Source organism: Gadus morhua, unplaced genomic scaffold (assembly GCF_902167405.1).
Source record: "Gadus morhua unplaced genomic scaffold, gadMor3.0, whole genome shotgun sequence".
Lineage (NCBI taxonomy): Eukaryota > Metazoa > Chordata > Actinopteri > Gadiformes > Gadidae > Gadus > Gadus morhua.
Genome location: NW_021964142.1, coordinates 78,443 through 102,422, shown reverse-complemented (window position 1 = coordinate 102,422; position 23,980 = coordinate 78,443). Strand labels below are relative to the sequence as shown.

The window sequence follows — 23,980 nt, the reverse complement described above, 5'->3', positions numbered from 1 at the left end:
CAGCAACATGACAGGGAGTTCAAACACACCAAGGAGGGATTCATGTGTGATGTTGACATCACACTCATGGGACCATAACTGTGTTAATGGTTTAAAAATATATTTCTGCACAAACAGTAGCAGGTGACCCTGACACATTCATGAGAATATCTCATCCAGATAGAATACTGTGTGTGTGTGTGTGTGTGTGTGTGTGTGTGTGTGTGTGTGTGTGTGTGTGTGTGTGTGTGTGTGTGTGTGTGTGTGTGTGTGTGTGTGTGTGTGTGTCTTCGCCCTTATCTGAATACCTGCCAGTAAAGGGTGTAACACGAGGAAGGAAAAAACTAAGAATAATCCAACCCAAGAAGATTCCATTGAGACTCATTCAAGAGAAACAAATAAAGAAAATCAACCTGCTGTTATAGAATCACTGGCCAGTACAACATGCTAACCCTTACTGAGTGCTTTGAATACTCTACACTCTAGAGTATTCTGCCCTCTGAGCATCTTCTACTCTGAGGACACTCTACTCAGTACACTGCTCTTCTGAAAAGAGAAATCATCCATCTATTGTATAGATTATACTGATTCATACGGTCACACTGATGCAGATCTAGTGTTCATATGAACAAGGTGGTGTCTTTAAAGGATGGAGGAGGATTGTACATGAAGTTCAGCAGACACAGAGCAGAGGAGGCCTTTTCTACTTGATGTGCTTCTATTCATGACGTTATCAGTCTCTTACAATGGTTGTAAACTGTGCTGGTTTGATGAGACTAAAGGTGTTTCTCCCATAAAGACTCGATCACCGATAAGTATGAACAGGATTTATTTAAATAACGACATGGGAATATTTTGCATGGTAAATCTTTGGCATGAGCCTCGTCACTGATCCAGGGTGACGTGCGGACTCGGCGTATCCTGCCAGGACTAGCAGGGGCGGAGCCTTCCCCTGGACAAGTAGACTGAGGCCGACCTGGTGGTGGTGGGGTGGATGGAGGTGCGTCGAACGAAGACCTGAGCAGCAAAGACATATGTTAGACTACTCTTTATAGAGCAGGTGTAGGCAGGTGATTGGTAGCTGGTGATTGGTGATTGGCGGCCAGCCGCGCGTGATTTGAGTCCTCTACCAGCAAGCTTAACATGTGTTGTTGAATACCTGCCTGTAAAGGGTGCAGCAAGAATCCAACCCAACCGGATAAACACGGAAGAGAGTTGAGGGAAGAAATTAACCCTGCTATTATAGAAACATAACCATTATAAATTATGAAACTACATGGACTATTCTGTTCACTGTCTGTTTTCTCCTCAAAACCATTTATAACCTTTAATGCAATAACTTTTACAGTTGCAGTCATGTAGAAATGTTTAAAGGATCCATGTTGATGACATTATAATCCATTGATTATATTTCTGTACGTTTCTGCTTCTGAATAAAGAATGACATGTAACATTATTGGTTTCCTAATTTTAATTAAAAAACGTACACTTGACAGACTTCCAGCTCCGTCTGAAGACATGAGGTCACAGCAACATGACTGGGAGTTCAAACACAAACACATCAAAACACACTCACCCTTACCCACATGAAGGCCGATGTCTAATGTCTGACTAGGAGCCGTGGAGGGATTCATGTGTGATGCTGACGTCACACTCATGGGACCATGACAATGTGTTTTTGGTTTAAAAAACTATTTCTGAACAAACGGTAGCAGGTGACCCTGACACATTCATGAGAATATCTCATCCGGATAGAATAACGTCTGTGTGTGTTTGTGTGTGTGTGTCTTGGCCCTTATCTGAATACCTGCCAGTAAAGGGTGTAACACGAGGAAGGAAAAAACACAAGAAGAATCCAACCCAAGAAGATTCCATTGAGACTCATTCAAGAGAAATGAATAAAGAAAATCAACCTGCTGTTACAGAATCACTGGCCAGTACAACATGCTAACCCTTACTGAGTACTCTGAATACTCTACACTCTAGAGTATTCGGCACTCTGAGTATCTGGTACTCTGAGGACACTCTACTCAGTACACTGCTCTTCTGAAAAGAGAAATCAACCATCTATTGTATAGATTATACTGATTCATACGGTCACACTGATGCAGATCTAGTGTTCATATGAACAAGGTGGTGATGTCTTTTAAGGATGGAGGAGGATTGTACATGGAGGAGTTCAGCAGACACAGAGCAGAGGAGGCCTTTTCTACTTGATGTGCTTCTATTCATGACTTTATCAGTATCTTTATTGATAACATGGTATCTATGTTAGAATGTGTATCTGTGGAGAAGCAGCTGACTCAGTGACTGAGTGTCTCTACATGGTGGTTGAAACATCAAGTCTCTAGGTTTGTCTCTGAGCTTCTACGCATCACAGCTCTCCGTCCATTGTTCATATTTTAATAAAGTTATTATTCTTGGATCAGCTGCATTAGCATGTTAGTCTGGGAGGAGCATGAACAGGTCCAACTGGTTTGTACATAATTTCCTTGTTATGAGTCGGACGGTTTGGTGTGGCTCACTTCATCACAGCAGGAAGACGACTTAGGTACTGTATTCCACTCTTCCATCCGTAATAGATCATAAATATTAATAACTTTGTTTCTTATCAGTAGGTTGATCATTTTTAAGATTCCTGCTCTACAGGATGCTACGTGTTGGACTGTGGGCATTGGGGATCAAACCCAGAACCTTCCAGCCAGGAGTCAAGCGTCAGGTTGAAGTTAATAATGATAATGTCAGTGTAAAGTCAAGGTTCAGGTTGAGGTTATACATGTTTCCTCTGATTTAGGATTTGTTCTAAATCACCAGTGTCCTGTGGTGACTTTAAAGGTACTTAGGACATAATGGAGAGTTGTTATATTTGTAGGGCGGTTTTATGATTACATTATTTGTCCAGGAAGACGGCCATCTTGGTTAGTGAAGGTGTATAGATGTCATCTTGTACTGGGTCTTGTCATCTGTGGGCCTGCATCATTCTGTAGTAGTGTAGGCCTACTCTATATCTGAGAGCATCACTCGTATGAGAGGGACATGACCTTCGGGGGGAATTAACCCTGCCGCGACCGCCTCAACACATAGGTCACTGGTGATGACTGGTCCGTGTTCTTCAGGTCAGCCAATCGCACTGACATCCTCTCATCAGCAGGTGGTGCTGCAGTGCACCTTTTCAAGGGTTTCAAAATGGGCCCTGTGTTAAATCATTTGGTTTACAACTCTCAAGACGTTTAAATGATTCATGTAGACTTACAGCAAAATGTTCCAGTTCGAGATAGCTAGGGATGCTAAAATGTTTCCACACATTTCCCAGGGACCCGAGAACGACATATCCGATATTCGGAGTTCTAGCCCTTAGAGAAAAAAAGTTCAAAGGACAAGTCATTTGGACAAAGCCCCTCAGAAGTGTTGCCTTCAAGACCTAATGGTTCAGAATGTGGTAGAAAAACAGTTTTTGAGATAGGAAGGTCCTACAGCCCTGAGATTTGAATGCCTTATTCTAGGGCCTAACTGGGACCTTCCTATCTCAAAAACTGTTTTATCTCGAAAAGGCCAGAAAAGGGGTGTGACCTCCAGTCAATGTACATAAGAGGTTAGTTTTTAGTTTTTAATCCCCATTTTTTGTGGGATGGAGATGTACATTTGTGGCTTAAGGTGTGTAGAAACAGCTGGCCTGTGGCCACGTTTTTGAAGTCTGGGGTCAAAAGGTCAAAAGGAGCCGGCACCACGCCGCTTATGAGATAACAAAAAGTTTATGTGTATTTCTCTCGTAACTTTTTTTCATAATGAAAGAGAGGCCTGATTTTCAGATATGCATGTTGGATGGCTAGGGTGTAGGTCTGGGAAGAACTTCAGGCCAAAATCTTGCAAGCGAGCCGCTGGGTGAGGTGCAACGAGGTGGAGCACTTGCTGAGACATTTCCTGTAGGGCTGGAGCCACAGGTTGAAGCGTATGCGTCCTTTGAGACCCCCTTTGATATATAAGAGACCCCAAGATACATCTTACTGAAAGGTTCTTGACTCAGTCACCTATTGCATCACTTCCTTTAGGGCTTCGGTCTCCTAATTGATCAATGTAGTATAATGGAATGCCCTCTTTCATATATATGATACTTCCACCACTGGGACGTGGCAACAACTCTCCAAATCCATATGGGGAGGGGGGGGGATGCTTGTGGACAGTAGGGGTGTACACTAGACATAAATAGGAAGCAAACTCAGGAGAAGGAATGACCTCTAAAAAATATTTATTGAATAAATTGTTTCAAATAACACTGCCTCGTTAAATCAATGAGCTTGGTGTTTTGCTTTCAAAAATAGGTGATGGAAGAGGTCTAAATTGCAGAAAATAAAAACATCCAAGCTGCCTTTTAAGGATATCTTGGAATATCTGTCTATTTTTTAACCATCGGACCCTAGTTTACGACAAAAACAATACAATTGACGGCAGCTCCTTTGCCGCTTGGTTTTTAGAGCCATGTAAGGAGAGGGGGTGGTCGATAGCAACCACCATAGCAACCATGACGGCCAGGTGACTGGATGCAGCCCCGTTCTGTGTAGCATGGAAAAATCGGAGAAAAACACCCATTCAGAATGCATTGGTTTACATTTCGTTCTTTGGAGCACGGTTATTTTTATTTATTTATTTTCAGTTTTTGAGGAGGTGCTTCAAAGATGCTAATTTTTCGGCAATAATCCAAAATCCAATGGAAAAACCCGTTGGCTTTTTGTCAAGGGAACCCGGGGCGACGCTCACTTCCGGGTTGGCCAACATATGTCATCCCTCCACAACTCTATACTGTAAGAACACATGTTCAAGTTGAATGATAATGAATGAATTTATTCTTTATTCTGCCATAGTATTTATTTAAGTGGGGGGGGGGGAATAATAAGTAATAATATTTGAGGCGATATATATTTATTTATTTTAGCAGCAAAATGCATTGTAAGTGTGTGTGTGTGTGTGTGTGTGTGTGTGTGTGTGTGTGTGTGTGTGTGTATACAACACGCTATTTTATGTTGAAATGCGACGTAATCCAGTGTTCGCGAAAACGTACACTGTCAACGTATGCTTTTGGCGACTGGGTTGGCTCTCAGATATACGTGTTTCTAACAAGATGATATCATTAAAAGTTACATAAAGTAACGGTTTAATAACACAAACGCAGGAAACATGTGAGCTGCTTGTTTAGCGAAAGCAGCGTCTCTAGCAACCTGACGTCGTTGAAACATGCGAGCGAGCCGATAAAATATTCCTAATAACTATAAAACTAAAGATCAGACACAATCACTGACTGAAGATTATTCAAGGAAAAAGTAAATTTCTCGCTAGAAATGTCATTAGAAACACGTTTAATGGTGAATCTGTCAAACAAATCAATAGACAATAGTTGCATAACGTGACGGCATCACCGTTGATAGACATTGATTTCCTGTCGTCTATATCCGACGGTGAGGGATTAACATGAATGTCTATCTGATTGACCCCCGCGTTGAAAAACGACGCAAAAGGTATAACATGAATGTCTATCTGACGGACCCCCGCATTGAAAAACGACGAAAAAGGCACCCATTTTTCGTTGGAAATTGACACCGGATCCTTGGCCATGCGTCACACATTTGACAAATCTATATATGGTCCTGCCTTCGGAGCAGTTTAACCAGCACTGGTATGATATCCGTACGGTGAACTTGATTTTATCAGACACATTTGAAGCCCTTTGAGGCCTTCTGTTCGGAATTATGAATAGTTATTAAAGAGTGTATGACACTTCTGGGCAGCATTTCCACATCGTTGAGAATGAGAGCGCCTATAAATGTGCGTCTAGGAAAGAGCTTCCTGCCTCTCATCCAAAGAGACAGAGACAACAGCCCCCTGGGACCGGAAATACACATCTCATATAAAAGCAGAGAATAAACCAACGCTGAGTGGCAGTAGAAACAATATGGAGTTGTGTATGTGTCCAGGTCTCCAGTCTACTATGGAAGAGGAGAGAGAGGAGGGGGGTCCTACCTCTAAGACCACTCTGTCTGGGGAACATGGCCGCCAGAGCAAAGCTAAGAGGTAAGAAGAGGATCTCTCTGTCTGTGACTGTTCTCCATCTCAGAGCTCAGCAGTGATACATCATGACTCCATCATTAGTCTGAGTAACAGCTGTGTGTGTGTTGAAGCCCAGAGCAGCAGCAGAGAGCAGACTCCCCTGGACCCAGCTGTGTCTCCATGAAGAGTGACTGGTTTATGGAAAGAATTAACTTTTTTGAACCACAGTGAGTATATATCAGAGATTATAAAAACACAACATCTATCAAACAACCATAAATCCTGGTTATTATTTTTCTAGAAGAGGCCAGCAGCAGAGAGCAGACTCCCTTGGACCCAGCAGTGTCTCCATGAAGAGTGACCGCTCTATGGGTAGACTTTGGAACTTTACAGATGGAAATCAGTCTATTGAGAAGAGGTGAGGATTTACACAGTGTCCCGTCGGAGGTGGTGTGAATGAGAGGAGGGATAAGACTGTTTTAGTGATGTGGTTGACATGGTGTGAATGAGAGGAGGGATGAGGCTGTTTTAGTGATGTGGTTGACTTGATCTGATCTTGTTTATCTAGAAGAGTCCAGCAGCAGAGAGAGGACTCCCCTGGACCCAGCTGTGTCTCCATGAAGAGTGACAACTCTATGGTTCAACCTCCTCTCTTTAAAGATGAACGCCCCTCCAGAGAGGAGAGGTAGGAGTATTAAACAGACAATGACAACAGAACAGTTGGTTGTTATCAGACTCTACTGATACTCTCTCTCACAATCCATCATTAACTAACTGAAGAGGATTACTGGTTTACCTATACTCCTTACACACACACACACACACACACACACACACACACACACACACACACACACACACACACACACACACACACACATACACACACACACACACAAAAACATATACACACACACACACACACACACACACACACACACACACACACACACACACACACACACACACACACACACACACACACACACACACACACACACACACACACAAAGCAATTTACCAATAAATCGTCCACAAGCAGATAAGATACAATCAACTTTATGAATCCGAGACGGGGGGAATAACTTGTTATTGCAGCTCAAGAGTCAAAAGCACAGCGAAAGAGAAATTAAGTGATAAATAAAAATACAAAATACATTCAAAAATGTAATAAAGATAAAAAATTAGAATAATAACTAAATAAATACAATTACACTGAATACTTGCACAGTATAATTATAAACATAATTGCAGACAATAATATTCTCTCCACAGACAACCCCACCAGAGGTCAAAGGTTACCAGTGCTCAATCTGTACAGCAGCATCAAACAGAGCTGATCAAGGTGTGTATATTTCCAACAAGACATCTGACTTCTGCTCTAGGCAAGGCAAGGCAAGGCAAGGCAACTTTATTTATATAGCACTTTTCATACACAAGGCAGACTCAAAGTGCTTCACATATAAACATTGTCATACAATTAAATAAAATAATAGGTAAGTAAAATAAAAAAAAGAAAAGAAAAACATATGCAAAAAAAAAAAATAGAAGTTAAGGCATTTTAGTATTAAAATAGAAAATAAAGGCAAAGTTAAAAAAGCTTTTTTAGAAAGTACAATGTCTTTAAGATTTAGCAGAAAGCTATAGCAAACATAAAAGTCTTCAGTCTTGTTTTAAAGGTGCTCAGAGTTGGGGCAAGTCTTAAATCCTCTGGGAGTTTATTCCAGCTATTTGTTGCATAGTAACTAAATCCTGCTTTCCCATGTTTTGTGTTTACTCTGGGGATAATTAACAGATTGGTCTCAGAGCTTCTTACTGGTCTAAAAGGCTGATGTAGTGGAAGCATATCAGTTAAATATTTTGGGCCTAAACCATGTAGGGATTTATAGGTAAGCAACATGATTTTAAAATCAATTCTCTGACCTACAGGAAGCCAATGTAACGATTTCAGAATTGTTTGGTCTTTGTTAGAACTCTAGCAGCAGCATTCTGAACAAGCTGAAGCTTCCTCAGAGTTTGTTTTGGGAGACCTGTAAGGAGACCATTGCAGTAATCAAGCTTACTAGTGATAAAGGCATGTACAAATTTTTGTAAGTCTTCGGTGGACATGAGGCCTCTAAGTCTTGCTACATTTTTAAGGTGATAATATGCTGATTTTGTAACTGATTTGATGTGACTGTCAAAATGTAAATCTGAATCCATGATAACCCCTAGATTTCTGGCTTTGATTGAGGTTTTCAGGGACAGAGAGTGAAGATGTTGGGTTACTTTAAGCCTTTCCGTTTTAGAACCAAATACAATTATCTCTGTTTTGTCCTCATTTAGTTGAAGGAAATTTTGGCACATCCATTCCTTCACTTGCTCAATGCACTGGCACAGCAGATCTATGGGCCGATAGTCATTTGGTGATAGCGATGCATAGATTTGCGTGTCATCAGCATAGCAATGATGGTCAATATTGTAGATGTTGAATAAAGAGGGTCCTAAGATCGAACCTTGTGGGACTCCACATGTCACGTTGGTTGATTCTGATACAAAGTCGCCAATGGAAACAAAGTAGTTCCTATTTTGTAGGTAGGACCTGAACCAATTTAAGACAGTGCCTGAAAGCCCCACCCAGTTTTCTAACCTTTCCAGAAGTAATTTATGGTCTACAGTGTCGAATGCAGCACTGAGGTCAAGTAGCATTAGTATTGAGGTTTTGCCAGAGTCTGTGTTAAGACGGATGTCGTTTACAACTTTAATAAGGGCGGTCTCAGTGCTGTGCAGGGGTCGAAATCCTGATTGGAAGGTGTCATAGCAAACAGTTGATGCCAGGAAGTGATTTAGTTGCTAGTGGACAACTTTCTCAATGTTTTGACTTATGAAGGGTAGATTTGATATTGGTCTGTAGTTGTTAATAATAGAGGCATCTAGGCTCCGCTTTTTTAAAAGGGGTTTAATAACTGCAGTTTTCAAAGCTTTTGGGAAATTGCCTGACTGACTGACTGAGAGAGTTGTTAACTATCTGCAATATGTCTACTGCTAGGCAGTCGAAAACATTCTTAAAGAGGTTGGTAGGTATAGTATCAAGGCAACAGCTTTAGTTGTGTCACAGATTCCACAAGATTTTGAGAGTCTATAACATTAAAGCATGCCATCCTTGCCACGTATTTTTTGCCTGAACAGGGTGGTAGTCCAACATTTTTGTTTGACGTGGAGATATTGATGGCGCGCCTGATACCTTCAATTTTATCAATATAAAAAGCTGCAAACTCATTGCATTTCTGCGTGGAATGGAGATCAGGTGGAATTTCTGTTGGGGGGTTGGTCAGTCTGTCAACAGTTGCAAAAAGGGTTTTTGCATTATTAGTGTTGGTTTTAATGATATTGGAGAAAAAAATTTCTCTAGCATTTTTTAAGTCTAAATTGTAGGCACGGAGGCTCTCTTTATAGATATCATGGTGAATATGAAGTTTTGTTTTCCGCCAGATGCGTTCAACCTTCCTGCATTCCTTTTTCTGTGCTGTTACAGAAGCAGCTTTTCTCCAGGGTGCCTTTTGCTTTCCAGAAATCGTTTTAACCTTATAAGGTGCAATGACATCTACGACTTTCAAAATTTTCAAATTAAAGTTTTCTACAAGATCATCAGCAGAACATGGGTTCAGAGGTGGTAGCAAGGAGATGGCCTTTTTAAAAAGTACATTAGAATCTTCATTGATATACCGTTTTTTGACAGTGTTTGATTTTGTCTGTATGTCAGGAATAAAAGATATGTTAAAGAAAACACAAAAGTGGTCAGACAAGGAAGGATCAGTCACAGAGAGATCAGAAACATTGAGGCCCTTTGTGATAACCAGGTCTAGAGTGTGCCCCTTACAATGAGTAGCCTCTTTCACATGTTGAGACAGTTCAAATGTGTCCAAAATGGCAAAAAGTTTTTTTGCACACTTGTCATTCAAATCATCAGTATGACAATTGAAGTCACCAGTTATAACTAGACAGTCAAATTCTGTGGAGATGCTAGACAATAATTCTGTGAAGTCATCGAAAAAAATTGCAGAATATGTGGGTGGCCTGTAAATAATTAATAGGAGAACTCTGGGGGAGCATTTCAATACAGCACTAAGGTATTTGAACGATGGAAAATCACCAAATAACATCTGTTTCCCCTGAAATACATTTTTAAATATAGCAGCAACCCCTCCACCTCTTTTTCCAGATCTACATGCATCAAAAAAGTTATAGTTGGGAGGAGCTGTCTCTATCAGAACGGTTGCACTGTTCATTTGTTCCAGCCATGATCTACATGATCATTAGAAAGCATCTCTTGTGGTGCTCATCTTCTCCAGGCTTCCCTCTTCAGACCAGCGGGACGTGATTCCAGGACAGATGCTTCAAATGTCCTCAGTGAGTTCAGAGTAAAGTTTTCCTTGATGTTTGTTCTGTTCCAGAGGGCTGAGGAGAACGCACACGCTTTTCTAGACAAGGAGCTGAAGAAGCTCTGGAGAGATCTCTTCTCAGATTACCCACAATGCTCAGAGAGTCAAAGGGAGGAGGAGGAGTTGGATGGTAATAACGATGAGCAGAGGAGGCGCGCCATAGAGGGAGTGGTGGACATCACAAAGCTCTGCCTGATGGAGATGAACAAGGAGGAACTGGCCGACACACTGTGGGGCGGTAAGAGACTCTGAAGACAGAGGAGACAATTATTTTGAAGCGCAGAAGACTCTTATATTGAAAACAGGATGAATATGTATATTTTAGAGTAGTATGAGACTCTTATTTGTTTTGTTCAGACTAAATAACACAATCTAATTTAGTGTTAAGTGATTTCTTCATTTATAATTCATCAACGTGGAGGTATCTTTCTTCTTGGGCGTTCAATGGTTTGATCCAGATATGAACGGTTATTGCCTGTCGATCAGGCTAAATGGTTTGATCCAGATATGTAGGGTTATTGTTGGGGTATCAGGTTAAATGGTTTGATCGTTATGTAGGGTTATTGTGGGGGTTCCAGGTTAAATGGTTTGATCCAGATATATATAGGGTTATTGTGGTTTGATCAGGTTAATGGTTTGGTCCAGATATGTGAGGTTATTGTTGGTTATGAAGTGAAATGGTTTGATCCAGATATGAAAGGTTATGGTGCGTCCATCAGGTTAAAGAATGTTAAACAACAAATGGCAAATCAACAGCAGAATAACTATAAGTGGAATAAGTGGAAGAGATGCAGAACTATCTTGTTATATCAGCATATGAAGTTAATTTCCACAGATTCACTATCATTGTTATTATCATTAGACCAAGGATTTTTCTGTGTAAATAACAAACAAAAAAGTAAAAAATATGTATCCATTCCTTGTCACGACCAGCTTCTCGAACCACAAGTAATGAAGTCAGTAAATATTATGAAGTTGATCATTTTACAGGAAATATTAACATGCTTCAAGTGATTTCACCATCCACTATCTGATGTCTTCTCTTCATTCTCATGTAGGATCTGCTGCTGTTGAGTGCCAACATAAAATCAAGTCTCATTTGAAGAAGAAGTTCAAGTGTGTGTCTGAGGGAATCCCTAAAGCAGGAAATCAAACGGGTCTGAATGACATCTACACAGAGCTTTTCATCACAGAGAGAGGCAGTGGAGAGGTCAACGAAGAGCATGAGGTCATTCTGATTGAAACAGCTTCCAGGAAACCAGCCAAGGAAGAAATACCAATCAAATGTGAAGACATCTTTAAACACTTACCTGGACAAGATCAACCAATCAGAACAATAATGACCACTGGAGTGGCCGGCATTGGTAAAACCATCTTAACACAAAAGTTCACTCTGGACTGGACTGAAGGCAAAGCCAACCATGACATACACTTCACATTTCTCTTAACTTTCAGAGAGCTGAATTTACTGAAAGAGAAAGAGTATAGCTTGGTGGAACTTCTTCATCACTTCTTTATTGAGACCAAAGAAGCAGGAATCTACAGATATGAACGGTTCAAAGTTCTCTTCATCTTGGATGGTCTGGATGAGTGTCGACTTCCTCTGAACTTCCAGAACAACCAGACCTGGACTGATGTCAAAGAGCCGTCCTCGGTGGACGTGCTGCTGACAAACCTCATCAGGGGCGACCTGCTTCCCTCCGCTCACATCTGGATAACCACACGCCCTGGGGCAGCCAATCGGATCCCTGCTGAGTGTGTTGACAAGGTTACAGAGGTGAGGGGGTTCACCGACCCACAGAAGGAGGAGTACTTCAGGAAAAGATTCAGAGAGGAGACGCTGGCCAACACAATAATCTCCCACGTCAAGAAATCAAGAAGCCTCCACATCATGTGTCACATCCCAGTCTTCTGTTGGATCACTGCTACAGTTCTGGAGGACATCTTAAAAAAATCCCAGATACAAGAGATGCCCAAGACCGTGACTCAGATGTACAGCTACTTCCTTTGGGTTCAGTCGATACAGGGGGACAGGAAGTATCATGGGAGAGCTGAAACGGATCCATACTGGGGTCCAGAGAGCAGGAAGATAATTTTTTCCTTGGGAAAACTGGCTTTCAACCAGCTGGAAAAAGGCAACCTGATCTTCTACGAGGCAGACCTGGCAGAGTGTGACATCGATATCAGAGAAGCCTCAGTGTACTCTGGAGTGTTCACCAAGATCTTTAAAGAGGAGTGTGGGATCTACCGGGACAAGGTGTTCTGCTTTGTCCATCTGAGCTTCCAGGAGTTTCTGGCTGCCCTTTATGTCTTTCTGTCCTTCATCAACGATGAGGTCAATCTGCTCTCAGAAGAACCACCCACCTCTGGGGAAGATAAACTCATCCTCCTCTACCAGAGTGCTGTGGACAAGGCCGTACAGAGTGAGAATGGACAACTGGACTTGTTTCTCCGCTTCCTCCTGGGCCTCTCTCTGGAGACCAATCAGATTGTCCTACGAGGTCTGCTGGGACAGACAGGAACTAGCTCACTGACCAATACAAAAACAGTGTCTTACATCAAGGAGAAGATAAAGGGAGATCTATCTCCAGAGAGAAGCATCAATCTGTTCCACTGTCTGAATGAGCTGAACGACTGTTCTCTAGTGAAGGAGATCCAACAGTACCTGACATCAGGAAGACTCTCCGGAAAATCTCTCTCCCCTGCTCAGTGGTCAGCTCTGGTCTTCATCCTACTGACATCAGAAGAGGGACTGGACGTGTTTGACCTGAAGAAATACTCTGCTTCAGAGGAGGGTCTTCTGAGGCTGCTGCCAGTGGTCAAAGCCTCTAAAACATCTCTGTAGGTTCACTGATAACATGTATCAATTACAATACACACAATACAATATAAATATAACTGGAATATAACGTTAAAATAATATGCAAAACATCCCTGTAGGTTTATAACAACATGTATTGCTATTCTACTCATAACATAATTAACATACTAGTTATAATATTATACAAAACATCCCTTTTGTCCTATTGATGCATAATGTATTACAGTACACGTAAGAGAATATTCAGAACAATAGAATATAGAAGAAGTATCCATTCAAAAAACATTTTCAATCCCAACTAAATAACTTTAACATTTTACATTGAATATATAATGAAAATGTAAACGTCTAATTATTTAGTATTTTTTGGTAAACTAATAACATTCTTCATTATGGAATAACTTAAGCTTTCTGTTATTTTGATCGCAGTTCCTGATATGTTCTATTTATTGTGTGTAAAGGCTCAATGCCTGTCATCTGTCAGAGAGATGCTGTGAAGCTCTGGCCTCAGTTCTCAGCTCCAACTCGTCTAGTCTTAGAGAGCTGGACCTGAGTACCAATGATCTGCAGGATTCAGGAGTGAAGTTGCTCTCTGCTGGACTGGGGAGTCCACACTGTACACTGGAAACTCTCAGGTCAGTTTTACTCAATGTGCAAAACAGTTACAAATAAATGTTAAAAGTCAGAGTTATATAACTCAGCTTATATCTCAGTACCTGTGATGACCACATTCATGACTTTCATAAAGGCTACCCCTTGTTGTTGAGGTGGATATTCTAATACATCCATATGCTTGCAAATCTTTAATTATAAATATAAACCCAAAATATGACGATAGTGTCCCCTGTATGCAGGACAGATTCAGATTCAGATTTTTTTTGTCACATACACGATACATTGCAGTGAAATGTTCACAGTCGGCTCCATGCTAAATATATGCATAACAAACATAACAAAACATTAAATACATTCAATATGTCAGAGGTTATTGCACAAAGTCTAAGGAGCGGGGGGGGGGGGGGGTACTTAAATAAATATATATATCAATAAGTGCAGTTTCTCAAAGTGCTTTAATCAGTGCCATTTAGATACCTCACAGCTTGGGGGTAGAAACTCTTCCTTAGTCTCTCAGTTTTTGCCGCCAGTGAGCGGTATCTGTTTCCAGAGCGGAGCAGGGAGAATAGTCCGTAGCCAGGATGGCTGGGGTCTTTCAGTATGCTGCTGGTCTTGCCCTTGCACCGCTTGGTGTAAATGTCTGCTAGATTAGGGAGTTTCCCCCCTATGGTACGCTCAGCTGAATGCACCACTCTCTGCAGAGCCTTACGGTCCTGAATGGTGGTGTTCCCATACCAAGCGGTGATGTTCCCAGTCAGCATGCTCTCTATGGTGCATGCATAGAAGCTCTGCAGGACTGGTTTGGAGGCTCTGAATTTCTTCAGCCTCCTGAGATGGTACAGTCTCTGTCTGGCTTTCTTTCCCACGGTGTCCAGGTGGGTAGACCGCGTCAGATCATCGGTGATCTGGACACCGAGGTACTTAAATGTATCCACCCTCTCCACAGGGGTCCCATTGATGGATACAGGCGTGTAGTCCCGTTCCTGTGTCCTCCCGAAGTCCACCAGCATCTCCTTAGTTTTGCTGGCGTTGAGGTGCAGATTGTTTTTCAGACACCATTGTGTCAGGCACCACACCTCCTCCAGGTAGGCCGTCTCATCGTTGTTTTGGATTGGGCCTACCACTACGGTGTCGTCAGCAAACTTTATGATGGTGTTTGAGTCTGCGATGGCTGCACAGTCGTGGGTGTACAGGGAGTACAGTAGAGGGGACAGAACACAGCCCTGGGGGGCCCCTGTGTTGAGGGTGAGGGGGGATGAGGTGTGCCGGCCAGCTTTCACCACCTGAGGTCTCTCTGTTAAAAAGTCCAGGATCCACCTGCAGAGGGTGTCGTTCAGCCCCAGGTTCCTGAGCTTTTTGATGAGGGTGGAGGGGAGGATGGTATTAAAGGCTGAACTATAATCAACAAATAATAGTCTCACATAGTTCAGCACTTTCCCCTTACTCTTGTCCAGGTGTGATAGGACACTGTGTAATATGTGAGTAAATATGTGAGTAACTCAGTGGATCTGTTGGGCTGGCACGCGAATTGTAGAGGGTCCAGGGTGTTGGGCAGTGAAGAGCAGATGTGGGCCTTGACCAGCTTCTCGAAACACTTCATCACCACAGCAACTGGGCGATAGTCATTATGACAGGCTGGTCTAGGTTTTTTGGGTATGGGGATGATGGTGGACCTTTTAAAGCATGTGGGGATGATGGACTGTGCCAGGGACAGGTTGAATATAGCCGTGAACACTGGTGCCAATTGATCGGCGCAGACCTTGAGAACCCGCCCCGCTATCTCATCTGGTCCTTCAGCCTCCCTGGTGTTCACCAGCTTAAGTGTCCTCCTGACATCATGTTCAGAGAGAACGAGTGGTCCTCCACTCCCTCCTACTCCGTCGCTCTCCCTCCCTGGTGCAATGGCCCCTTGGCAGGTGTCAAAGCGTGCAAAAAAAGTGTTGAGGTTATCCACCAACTCCTTGCTTGCACCTCCCGAGGAGGGGGGCGGGGGTTTGTAGTCCGTCATGATTTTTAGCCCCTGCCATACGCTCCTGAGGTCTCCTTGCTGGAATTTGGATTCCATCTTCTCCCCATATTCCCTCTTGGCATCCTTCACTACCTTTCTCACATTGTATGCTGCTGCTTTGTAGTCATCCATATTGCCAGTCTCCAATCCTAATTTATATGCAGCCGTGCATATAAATTAGGATTGGAGAGACGCTTACCAGGACGTTGATGGTTGAGAGCAGGGTGAAATATAGGGGGTCTTGGGAGGGTCAGAGACCCCTAGTTGATTACTGTGCGTTCACACTGAACGCGACGGGGTGACAAGATCCCATACAAAGTGAACGTAGGGACGCGTATCGGGCAAATGTGGCGCGACATATTCGCTCGAGTTGAAATATTTCAACTTTGATGCGAATTTCGCGTGATGAAAGCCAATCAGCGTTCAACCGCGTGGCCACTGAGTGACATGTGTAACGTAGCAGCCAATCAGCGTTCAACCGTCAAACTCAGTGCAGTGCAGTCCGGGGTGAACTGCAGCATGGAGGAGAAAGTGATTGTTGCCGTTTGCGACTCCCGGAGCTCTATATATCATAGTGTAGAATATAATATAATTGTGTACATAATATCACTGCCAAAAGCTCTGTACGCCTCCGGATGGCCGTAGCGCGGGGAGCTCTCGTAGGGATTGGGCTTCTCGGGGTTTGTTTACCGGCGTTGCTATGGTTTTCGGTCTTGCGTGTTCCAAATCTCTGTCTAATCAATGCTTCATTCCCTGCCTCTTCCGTGGTCTTGCACAGTGACAGATTATGATTTGTGGCGCGACAAAACTTCGGCGACAACGCGAACGGGCGACAAATGTCGCGTTTGGTGTGAACGGAGGATAAGACCTCCTGAATGCCACAACAGCAACATTTTCAAAAAAAATATTTTAAACCTGCAATAGTCAAACAAAATGTATTTTTAAAAGCTTAATATGTCCAGTGAATAGGTTTCAGAAAGATATTTTTAATATTGTGTAACCAAGGTGAAGAGACTAACTTATAAAAGCTCTTTATGTATACTGTCGAGTGTTGGCACCGCACGCGCGGTGATTTATAGGAACAATTGCGTACGACACACACACACCGCTCCGCAGGGGTGTGTTTTGTGTATGTGTGTGTGTCTGGGTGTCGCACGTACGCTCCCCGGGACCAACCTAGGTCGAGCCCGCTTGTTTCCGTGAATCGTCGGTTTCACGGAGGCGCTCGGCCCGGCTCGGCTCAGTCTTAACCCGGTCCGACCCAGGTCACTCTGTTAAGTCCCTTCACAACAGTTACTTTAATACGAATTCAGACCTGTCCCCCCTCCGTTTAGCGGGATCAAGGTCTCTCTCTTGGTTAATACGAAATAATGATGTATCTTTTTGCCTTGTGAATTTAATAAAACCTCTTTTACGTCTCTGCCTTGTCACCCTCTATACACGTCAGTCACAATCAACCATTGCTTGTACAATGCGCCACTTACCGTGAGGGGATCAGCTGGGAGAGCGCGTCGTTCGGCTTTGCCTGTGTCGAGGAGTCGACAGGGAAAAGGACTCGAACGATTGAGTTTACCTACTACAAATGTAGTCAGGTAGATTTATTTTTAGGTCCAATAAACACAATAACTTTTACAACTGAGTATAGATTTGAAAAGAAAAGACGAAGAAAATAGATGAAAATGGACAGGATTTTAACCAAACTATTGCTAACTCTAAGAGGGGATCCTAATTGAGCCTTTCCCCAAGAAGGGTAGGCAGCGCAGTAAGAGAGGGGGGGGGGGGGGGGGGGGAAATCCTATTAAAACCACCAACGGTTCTCAAGCGGAGCTCGAAGAAGGGGTTTTAAGACTAAACCTACTAAAGCCACCAACGATTCTCGAGAAGAGCTCAAGGAAGATGTTTTAGGACTAAATCTACTAAAGCCACCAACGAATCTCGAGAGGAGCTCAAGGAAGATGTTTTAAGGCTAAACCTACTAAAGCCACCAACGAATCTCGATAGGGGCCCGAGGAGGGTGGTTTAGGACTAAACCTACTAAAAACACCAACGAATCTCGAGAGGGGCCCAAGGAAGCTGTTTTAGGACTAAACTACCAACGTTTCCCAAGTGGAGCCCAGGTTTTAACGTTGAAGCAACTCTCGTGCCCCAGTACACCGCACGACCCCGAGAGCTGCCTTTATTTAATCACGCTTAAGACTAAGCCTATTAAAAGTACCAACGTTTCTTCAAGAGAAGCTTGAGGTTGGATTTTCTAAATCTAAACTAAAAAGAAAAAGAATAGAGTCTGAACCGAGCGCTACGGTGTCAGAGTCCTTAAGATGAAAATCTATTGCTATGAAGGCCACAGTTTTTTAGAGCAGAAGAGCAGAGGCAGAGCAGAGCACACGACACCAACCAACAGCAGAAAACCCAAAAAGACCGACTGAGCTCTCTCTGCAGATCTCCCTGCTTTACACTTCTGATAACAAAAAGATCCTTTGATAAACGTTCCAGAGTTTCCCTTATTTTGCCCGAGGGGCAACACAAGAAGCTTGAAGTTGTGCACATGCTATCACGCGCCGAGTGTGCATACATCATGGGGTCTAAAGGGACACATGTTCTTTGTATTCCTCCAATGTTTCTCCACAAGGAGACATGTTTAAGCATTCAATTTTACTACATAAAAAGGGTATATAATGTAACCAGTTGGCTCTATGGTAAGACATTTTAAGGCACGCAATTTTAACACATAAGAATATCTAAAGTAAGCAATTTACTTTCTCATAAGATATAAGGCACACAAGAATTTATAAAGTAAGCAATTTACTTTTTCATAAGATATAAGGCACACAAGAAGTTATAAAGTAAACAATTTACTTTATCATAAGATATATGAGGTACACAAGAAGTTATAAATTAAGCAATTACTTTATCATAAGATATATGAGGTACACAAGAAGTTATAAAGTAAACAATTTACTTTATCATAAGATATATATAGGCACACAAGAAGTTATAAAGTAAACAATTTACTTTATCATAAGATATATATAAGCACACAAGAAATTATAAAGTAAGCAATTTACTTTATCGTAAGATATATGTAGGCACACCTATATATATGGTGACCTTGTTGACAGCATGGTGTCACAGCATGATTCTGGAGTGATTCTGGAACGGCTAGGTGCATCAATATAGTGAGTCCTATCGGGACACACGTCAATACAATAAGTTATTGTTGATATGGAGGATACATCAATAATTATCTTTTCAAGTCAATTCACTCTTTTTTTTTTTACCTTGCTCAGTACATTTGATTATATTGATGATATTTGGGTTCAACCAATAGGATTGGTTGATATTGAGACTTCGGGGTCATCTGGGGAAGGGTGAGAGGTCACGAGTGAGCGGGAAAAAGGAGAGAGAGGGAAGAGACAAAGGTGGAGAGTACTTCATTCTCTCTAGAGATCGCCATAGCTAAATGATGTTTAGACATTTACTTCTTAGTTGTTTGACAGCTAAAGAAGTACGAGAGAGAGTGTATGTGGGGCCGGTTTGATTGGTGTTTCTGTTTGTGTCCGGGATGTTTTGGACGGAAACCTCAGTCTTCTCCGCTCCCTATAATGGTACCGGGACTTTTTCTTGCACGTGTTAAGAGTGAGGAGTCTATTGTGTTGCAACACTGAGCCCATACAGGCCTGCAACGTTTATTACGGCATATCATTGACAAAAGGCGCCAGCAAACATGACTTTGTGCAGGCGAACAACTAACACATCCGTGCGCACAAATCATTATTGTAAACATTTTAACTGCACTTGCGCTCAGCAGTTCTCTGATCGCGAGAGCAACAATAAAGCCTGTGAGGCAGAAACGATTCATTGAGCGTGCACGTAAAATGAAGCAGAACTCAACTGACACACCTGCACACACAAATGCTGCCTTTGCTCTCGTGCTCGCAAACAGTTTTCCTGCTTGCTCTGATATTTTTCTCCTCTCAACACAATGTACATAATATTGGATTAAAACTTCTCATACAAAACACCTAGATGCACTAATAACATGTATTACAATACAATACACAATATACTACAATAAATGTCATATTAATATACAAATGGCTTTTCAAACCCTACAAAACAACTATTAAATACCATACATTTTACACCCAATATACAATAAGATAAGGATCTATTGTATTGACTAATGTATTTTTGTTAAGTTATTAAAACATCTCTAATAAAACATTTCAACACAATTCTTTCATAATGTAAAAAGTAAATTAGTTATTTTAAACACAGATTCTTGTTATTCTTGTATTTTAAACATATTTATTTTGTTTGAAGGCTGAATAGCTGTCATTTGTCAGAGAGATGCTGTGAAGCTATGGCCTCAGTTCTCAGCTCCAACTCCTCTAGTCTGAGAGAGCTGGACCTGAGTACCAATGATCTGCAGGATTCAGGAGTGAAGTTGCTCTCTGCTGGACTGGGGAGTCCACACTGTACACTGGAAACTCTCAGGTCAGTTTTACTCAATGTGCAAAACAGTTACAAATAAATGTTAAAAGTCAGAGTTATATAACTCAGCTTATATCTCAGTACCTGTGATGACCACATTCATGACTTTCATAAAGGCTACCCCTTGTTGTTGAGGTGGATATTCTAATACATCCATATGCTTGCAAATCTTTAATTATAAATATAAACCCAAAATATGACGATAGTGTCCCCTGTATGCAGGACAGATTCAGATTCAGATTTTATTCGTCACATACACGATACATTGTGAAATGTTCACAGTCGGCTCCATGCTAAATATATGCATAACAAACATGCTGACAAAACACTCCCTGGTTCTACACAATGTTAGAACATGTGATGAAGTGGTCTTAGCGTACCAAACACAGCAGGCTTCTCCTGACTAACTGAACAATATCTCATTGAGTTTTAGCTATTGAGAAAGGAGCATTTGTTTAAGATCCTGTAACATCCAAGTGAAGGAAGTTCTGCTGGCTGTGATGATGTAATCTCCCCACTTCTTCTTCCTGTTCTCAGACAGGGTGACACAGCTTTGTCTCCATGAAGTATCAATAAAGCTTTTACTTGTCTTCAATATTGAATGAATGCACTTTATAAATGTGGTAACTGTAGTACGAACTGCTCTCAACCAGATAGAATACATTTTTTTGTGTGTGTGTGTGTGTGTGTGTGTGTGTGTGTGTGTGTGTGTGTGTGTGTATATATGTGTGTGTGTGTGTGTGTGTGTGTGTGTGTGTGTGTGTGTGTGTGTGTGTGTGTGTGTGTGTGTGTGTGTGTGTGTGTGTGTGTGTCTGTGTGTGTGTCTGTGTGTGTGTAGCTTGTCTGGCTGCCTGGTCACACAGGAAGGCTGTGCTTCTCTGGCCTCAGCTCTGAGTTCCAACCCCTCCCATCTGAGAGAGCTGGACCTGAGCTACAATCACCCAGGAGAGTCTGGAGCTGCGCTGCTCTCTGCTGGACTGGAGGATCCACGCTGGAGACTGGACACTCTCAGGTATGGACAGCTCACAAAGTCTCCTACAAGGATTCAAGCCGCTGCTAGATGAAGTGGTTTGAAGAGGCAGCTGTAACTCATGTTGTGTAGAACATGATGGGACAACAGATGATAAAGGTGAATGTTTCAACATGCTGCTCTCACTTTGTTTCCCCCCCAGTGTGGAGCACGATGGAGTGTGGAGGCTGAAACCAGCTCTAAAGAAGTGTAAGTGTCTGTTTGATTCATCACATCACACACTCACTGTTGAGATGGAAAGTCCATCCACACAGCAGGAAGTGAGATCAGATCCTACTGGGAATGAAGATGATGGCTGACATCATGTATCTTACGTATATTAATACTGTCCACCATCACAGTTAAACCTGCTTGTATAAAACCCAGCAGGTATTACATTGTTACATTGAGGGGGGGGTGACGGGGCTGAGGGGGGCGGTGAGGGGAAGGGGGGATGAAGGGGCTGAGGGGGAGGGGGAGGGGGGGCGACGGCGCTGAGGGGGGCGGTGAGGGGGAGGGGGAGGGGGGGTGACGGGGCTGAGGTGGGTGGTGAGGGGGAGGGGGGGTGACGGGGCTGACCCTGCGTTCACACCAAAAGATGCAAAAAGTTGACGCGCGTCGTGATCCCATTCAAAGTGAATGTAGAGACGCGTTGCTGCTTTGCTGCCGATGCATTTGCTGCCGAGAAAACGGGCAGCAAAACTTGATTTGCGGCGCGTCAAAATCTGATTTGCGGCGCGGCATGGAGGGCGCGTTCACGTATTTTGCGGCGCGTCAAATGCTGCTCGAGTTGAAATATTTCAACTTTTGCCGCGCCGCAAAACCTTGCCGCGCCGCAAAACTTGATTTGCTGCGCCACAAAACTTCGGCAGCAACGCGTTCGGGGAGCAAATGCATCTTTTGGTGTGAACGCAGGGTAAGGGGGGCGGTGAGGGGGAGGGGGGGTGACGGGGCTGAGGGGGCGGTGATGGGGGGGGCTGGGGAGGGGGCTGAAGAAGAAGAGAGAGCGATCACAAAAATAGTCTGAAAGAGAATAAAAAGAAGAAGAGCGCAGGAGAACAGTACTAGTGATGATGAGGATGATGATGAAGAGCGGTTCAGCAGCTCATCATGTCTGGTTCTCCCTCAGATGCCTGTGACCTCACACTGGACCCCAGCACGGCCCACAGACTCCTCTCTCTGTCTGTGGACAACAGGAAGGTGACGTGGGTTGGAGAGGACCAGTCGTATCCGGATCACCCAGAGAGATTTGACTCCTGGCCCCAGGTGTTGGGTAGAGAGGCTCTGACTGGCCGCTGTTACTGGGAGGTAGAGTGGGAAGGATGTGTTGAGATAGGAGTGACATACAGAGGAATCACAAGGAGAGGACGGGGTGATGACAGCCTGCTTGGAGAGAACAACAAGTCCTGGAGTTTTTATTGTTATGATGGTCGTTACTCTGCCTGGTACAACGGTACAGAGACAGTCCTCCCTCTCCGCCCCGCTGGCTCCACCAGAGTAGGAGTGTATCTGGACCAGCCTGCTGGCTCTCTGTCCTTCTACAGAGTGTCCCCAGGTGGAGGAGGGTCCTCAGACACACTGACACACCTCCACACCTTCTGGTCCTCCTTCAGCCAGGAGGACCTCCTCCCGGGGTTGTTGGTAGGGTGGGGGGGGGCCTCAGTGTCTCTGTGTAAGTTATAGACACACACAGGACATCCTTCCTGGGCTCTGGGGGGGGGGGCTCAGGGGTCTGTGTGTGTGTGTCTGTGTGTGTGTGTTAGCATGCGTGCAGGCATTATTCGATTGCCTGGTAACCTATGGTTACTAATATTCATACTGGTTTCAATAATACATTTGATAGTATTTCCCATCTTTGCCGAGCAAGAGTTTATTTCGAAAGTTCAGTGATTGAAACAAATAAAAGCCCGGGCTATGGAAGTGTTACGGTACCACTGTCATGCACCTACCCGATGTCAAGTGGACCAGGTTGAATTCACTGCCGGTCTCTCTTCTTATATTCATCTTACCAAAGATATTTTATTACTGTCCTTCTCAACCCTCTCTGATCTCACTAAAAGGCTTGCAGCACGAAACAGCAAAAACGACGAGATGCACTATGCATAGAGAAGAAAGAATACCGACGTTGAATTTGCAACATTTTGCAACAAATTATTCTAAATCTGCCCACATATGGACACGCCAGAATGTTGTGGTTTCCACTCGCTACAATGTTGCATCTGTGGCTGCTGGTAATTTAACCACAAAGAAGTTTAATTTTTTTAGACGGCACAGCGATCCGGGGCAATTCCCAAAAGATCTGGGGCTATAGCCTCGAATGCTCGAATGCTATAGCCTCGGATGGGTTCTTCAATCAGATTGGTAGTCAAACTGGAAATTAGTTTTTCCCCCCTTTTCGAGGATAATGTTCCCCGTTTTGATCTCGGACGTCTGGTCACTTTATATCAAATATCAGAATATTCTATTACTGTTTAGCCCACTAGAATTATTAAACCAAGCCGAAACATGTGTCCTGTATCCTAGCTACATGTATGACCGGTGAAAGAAAGAAACCGTGTGAACATCAGTTTGGTACTCAGTGAGGTGTGATTAAC

At 43.1% G+C, this 23,980-nt stretch overlaps 1 protein-coding gene across 1 annotated transcript; it reads left to right on the top strand.

Annotated features, from left to right (window-relative positions):
* Nucleotides 1-10,626: 10,626 nt before the first annotated feature.
* On the top strand, nucleotides 10,627-22,994 carry LOC115539083 (NLR family CARD domain-containing protein 3-like; the record flags this gene model as incomplete). The annotated part of the gene is made up of 6 exons (XM_030350282.1): nucleotides 10,627-10,677; nucleotides 11,498-13,280; nucleotides 13,722-13,895; nucleotides 20,207-20,380; nucleotides 21,550-21,596; nucleotides 22,516-22,994. Coding segments are annotated over exons 1-6 (2,700 nt in total), but the record flags the coding sequence as incomplete, so codon positions are not given.
* Between the last annotated feature and the right edge of the window lie 986 nt (nucleotides 22,995-23,980).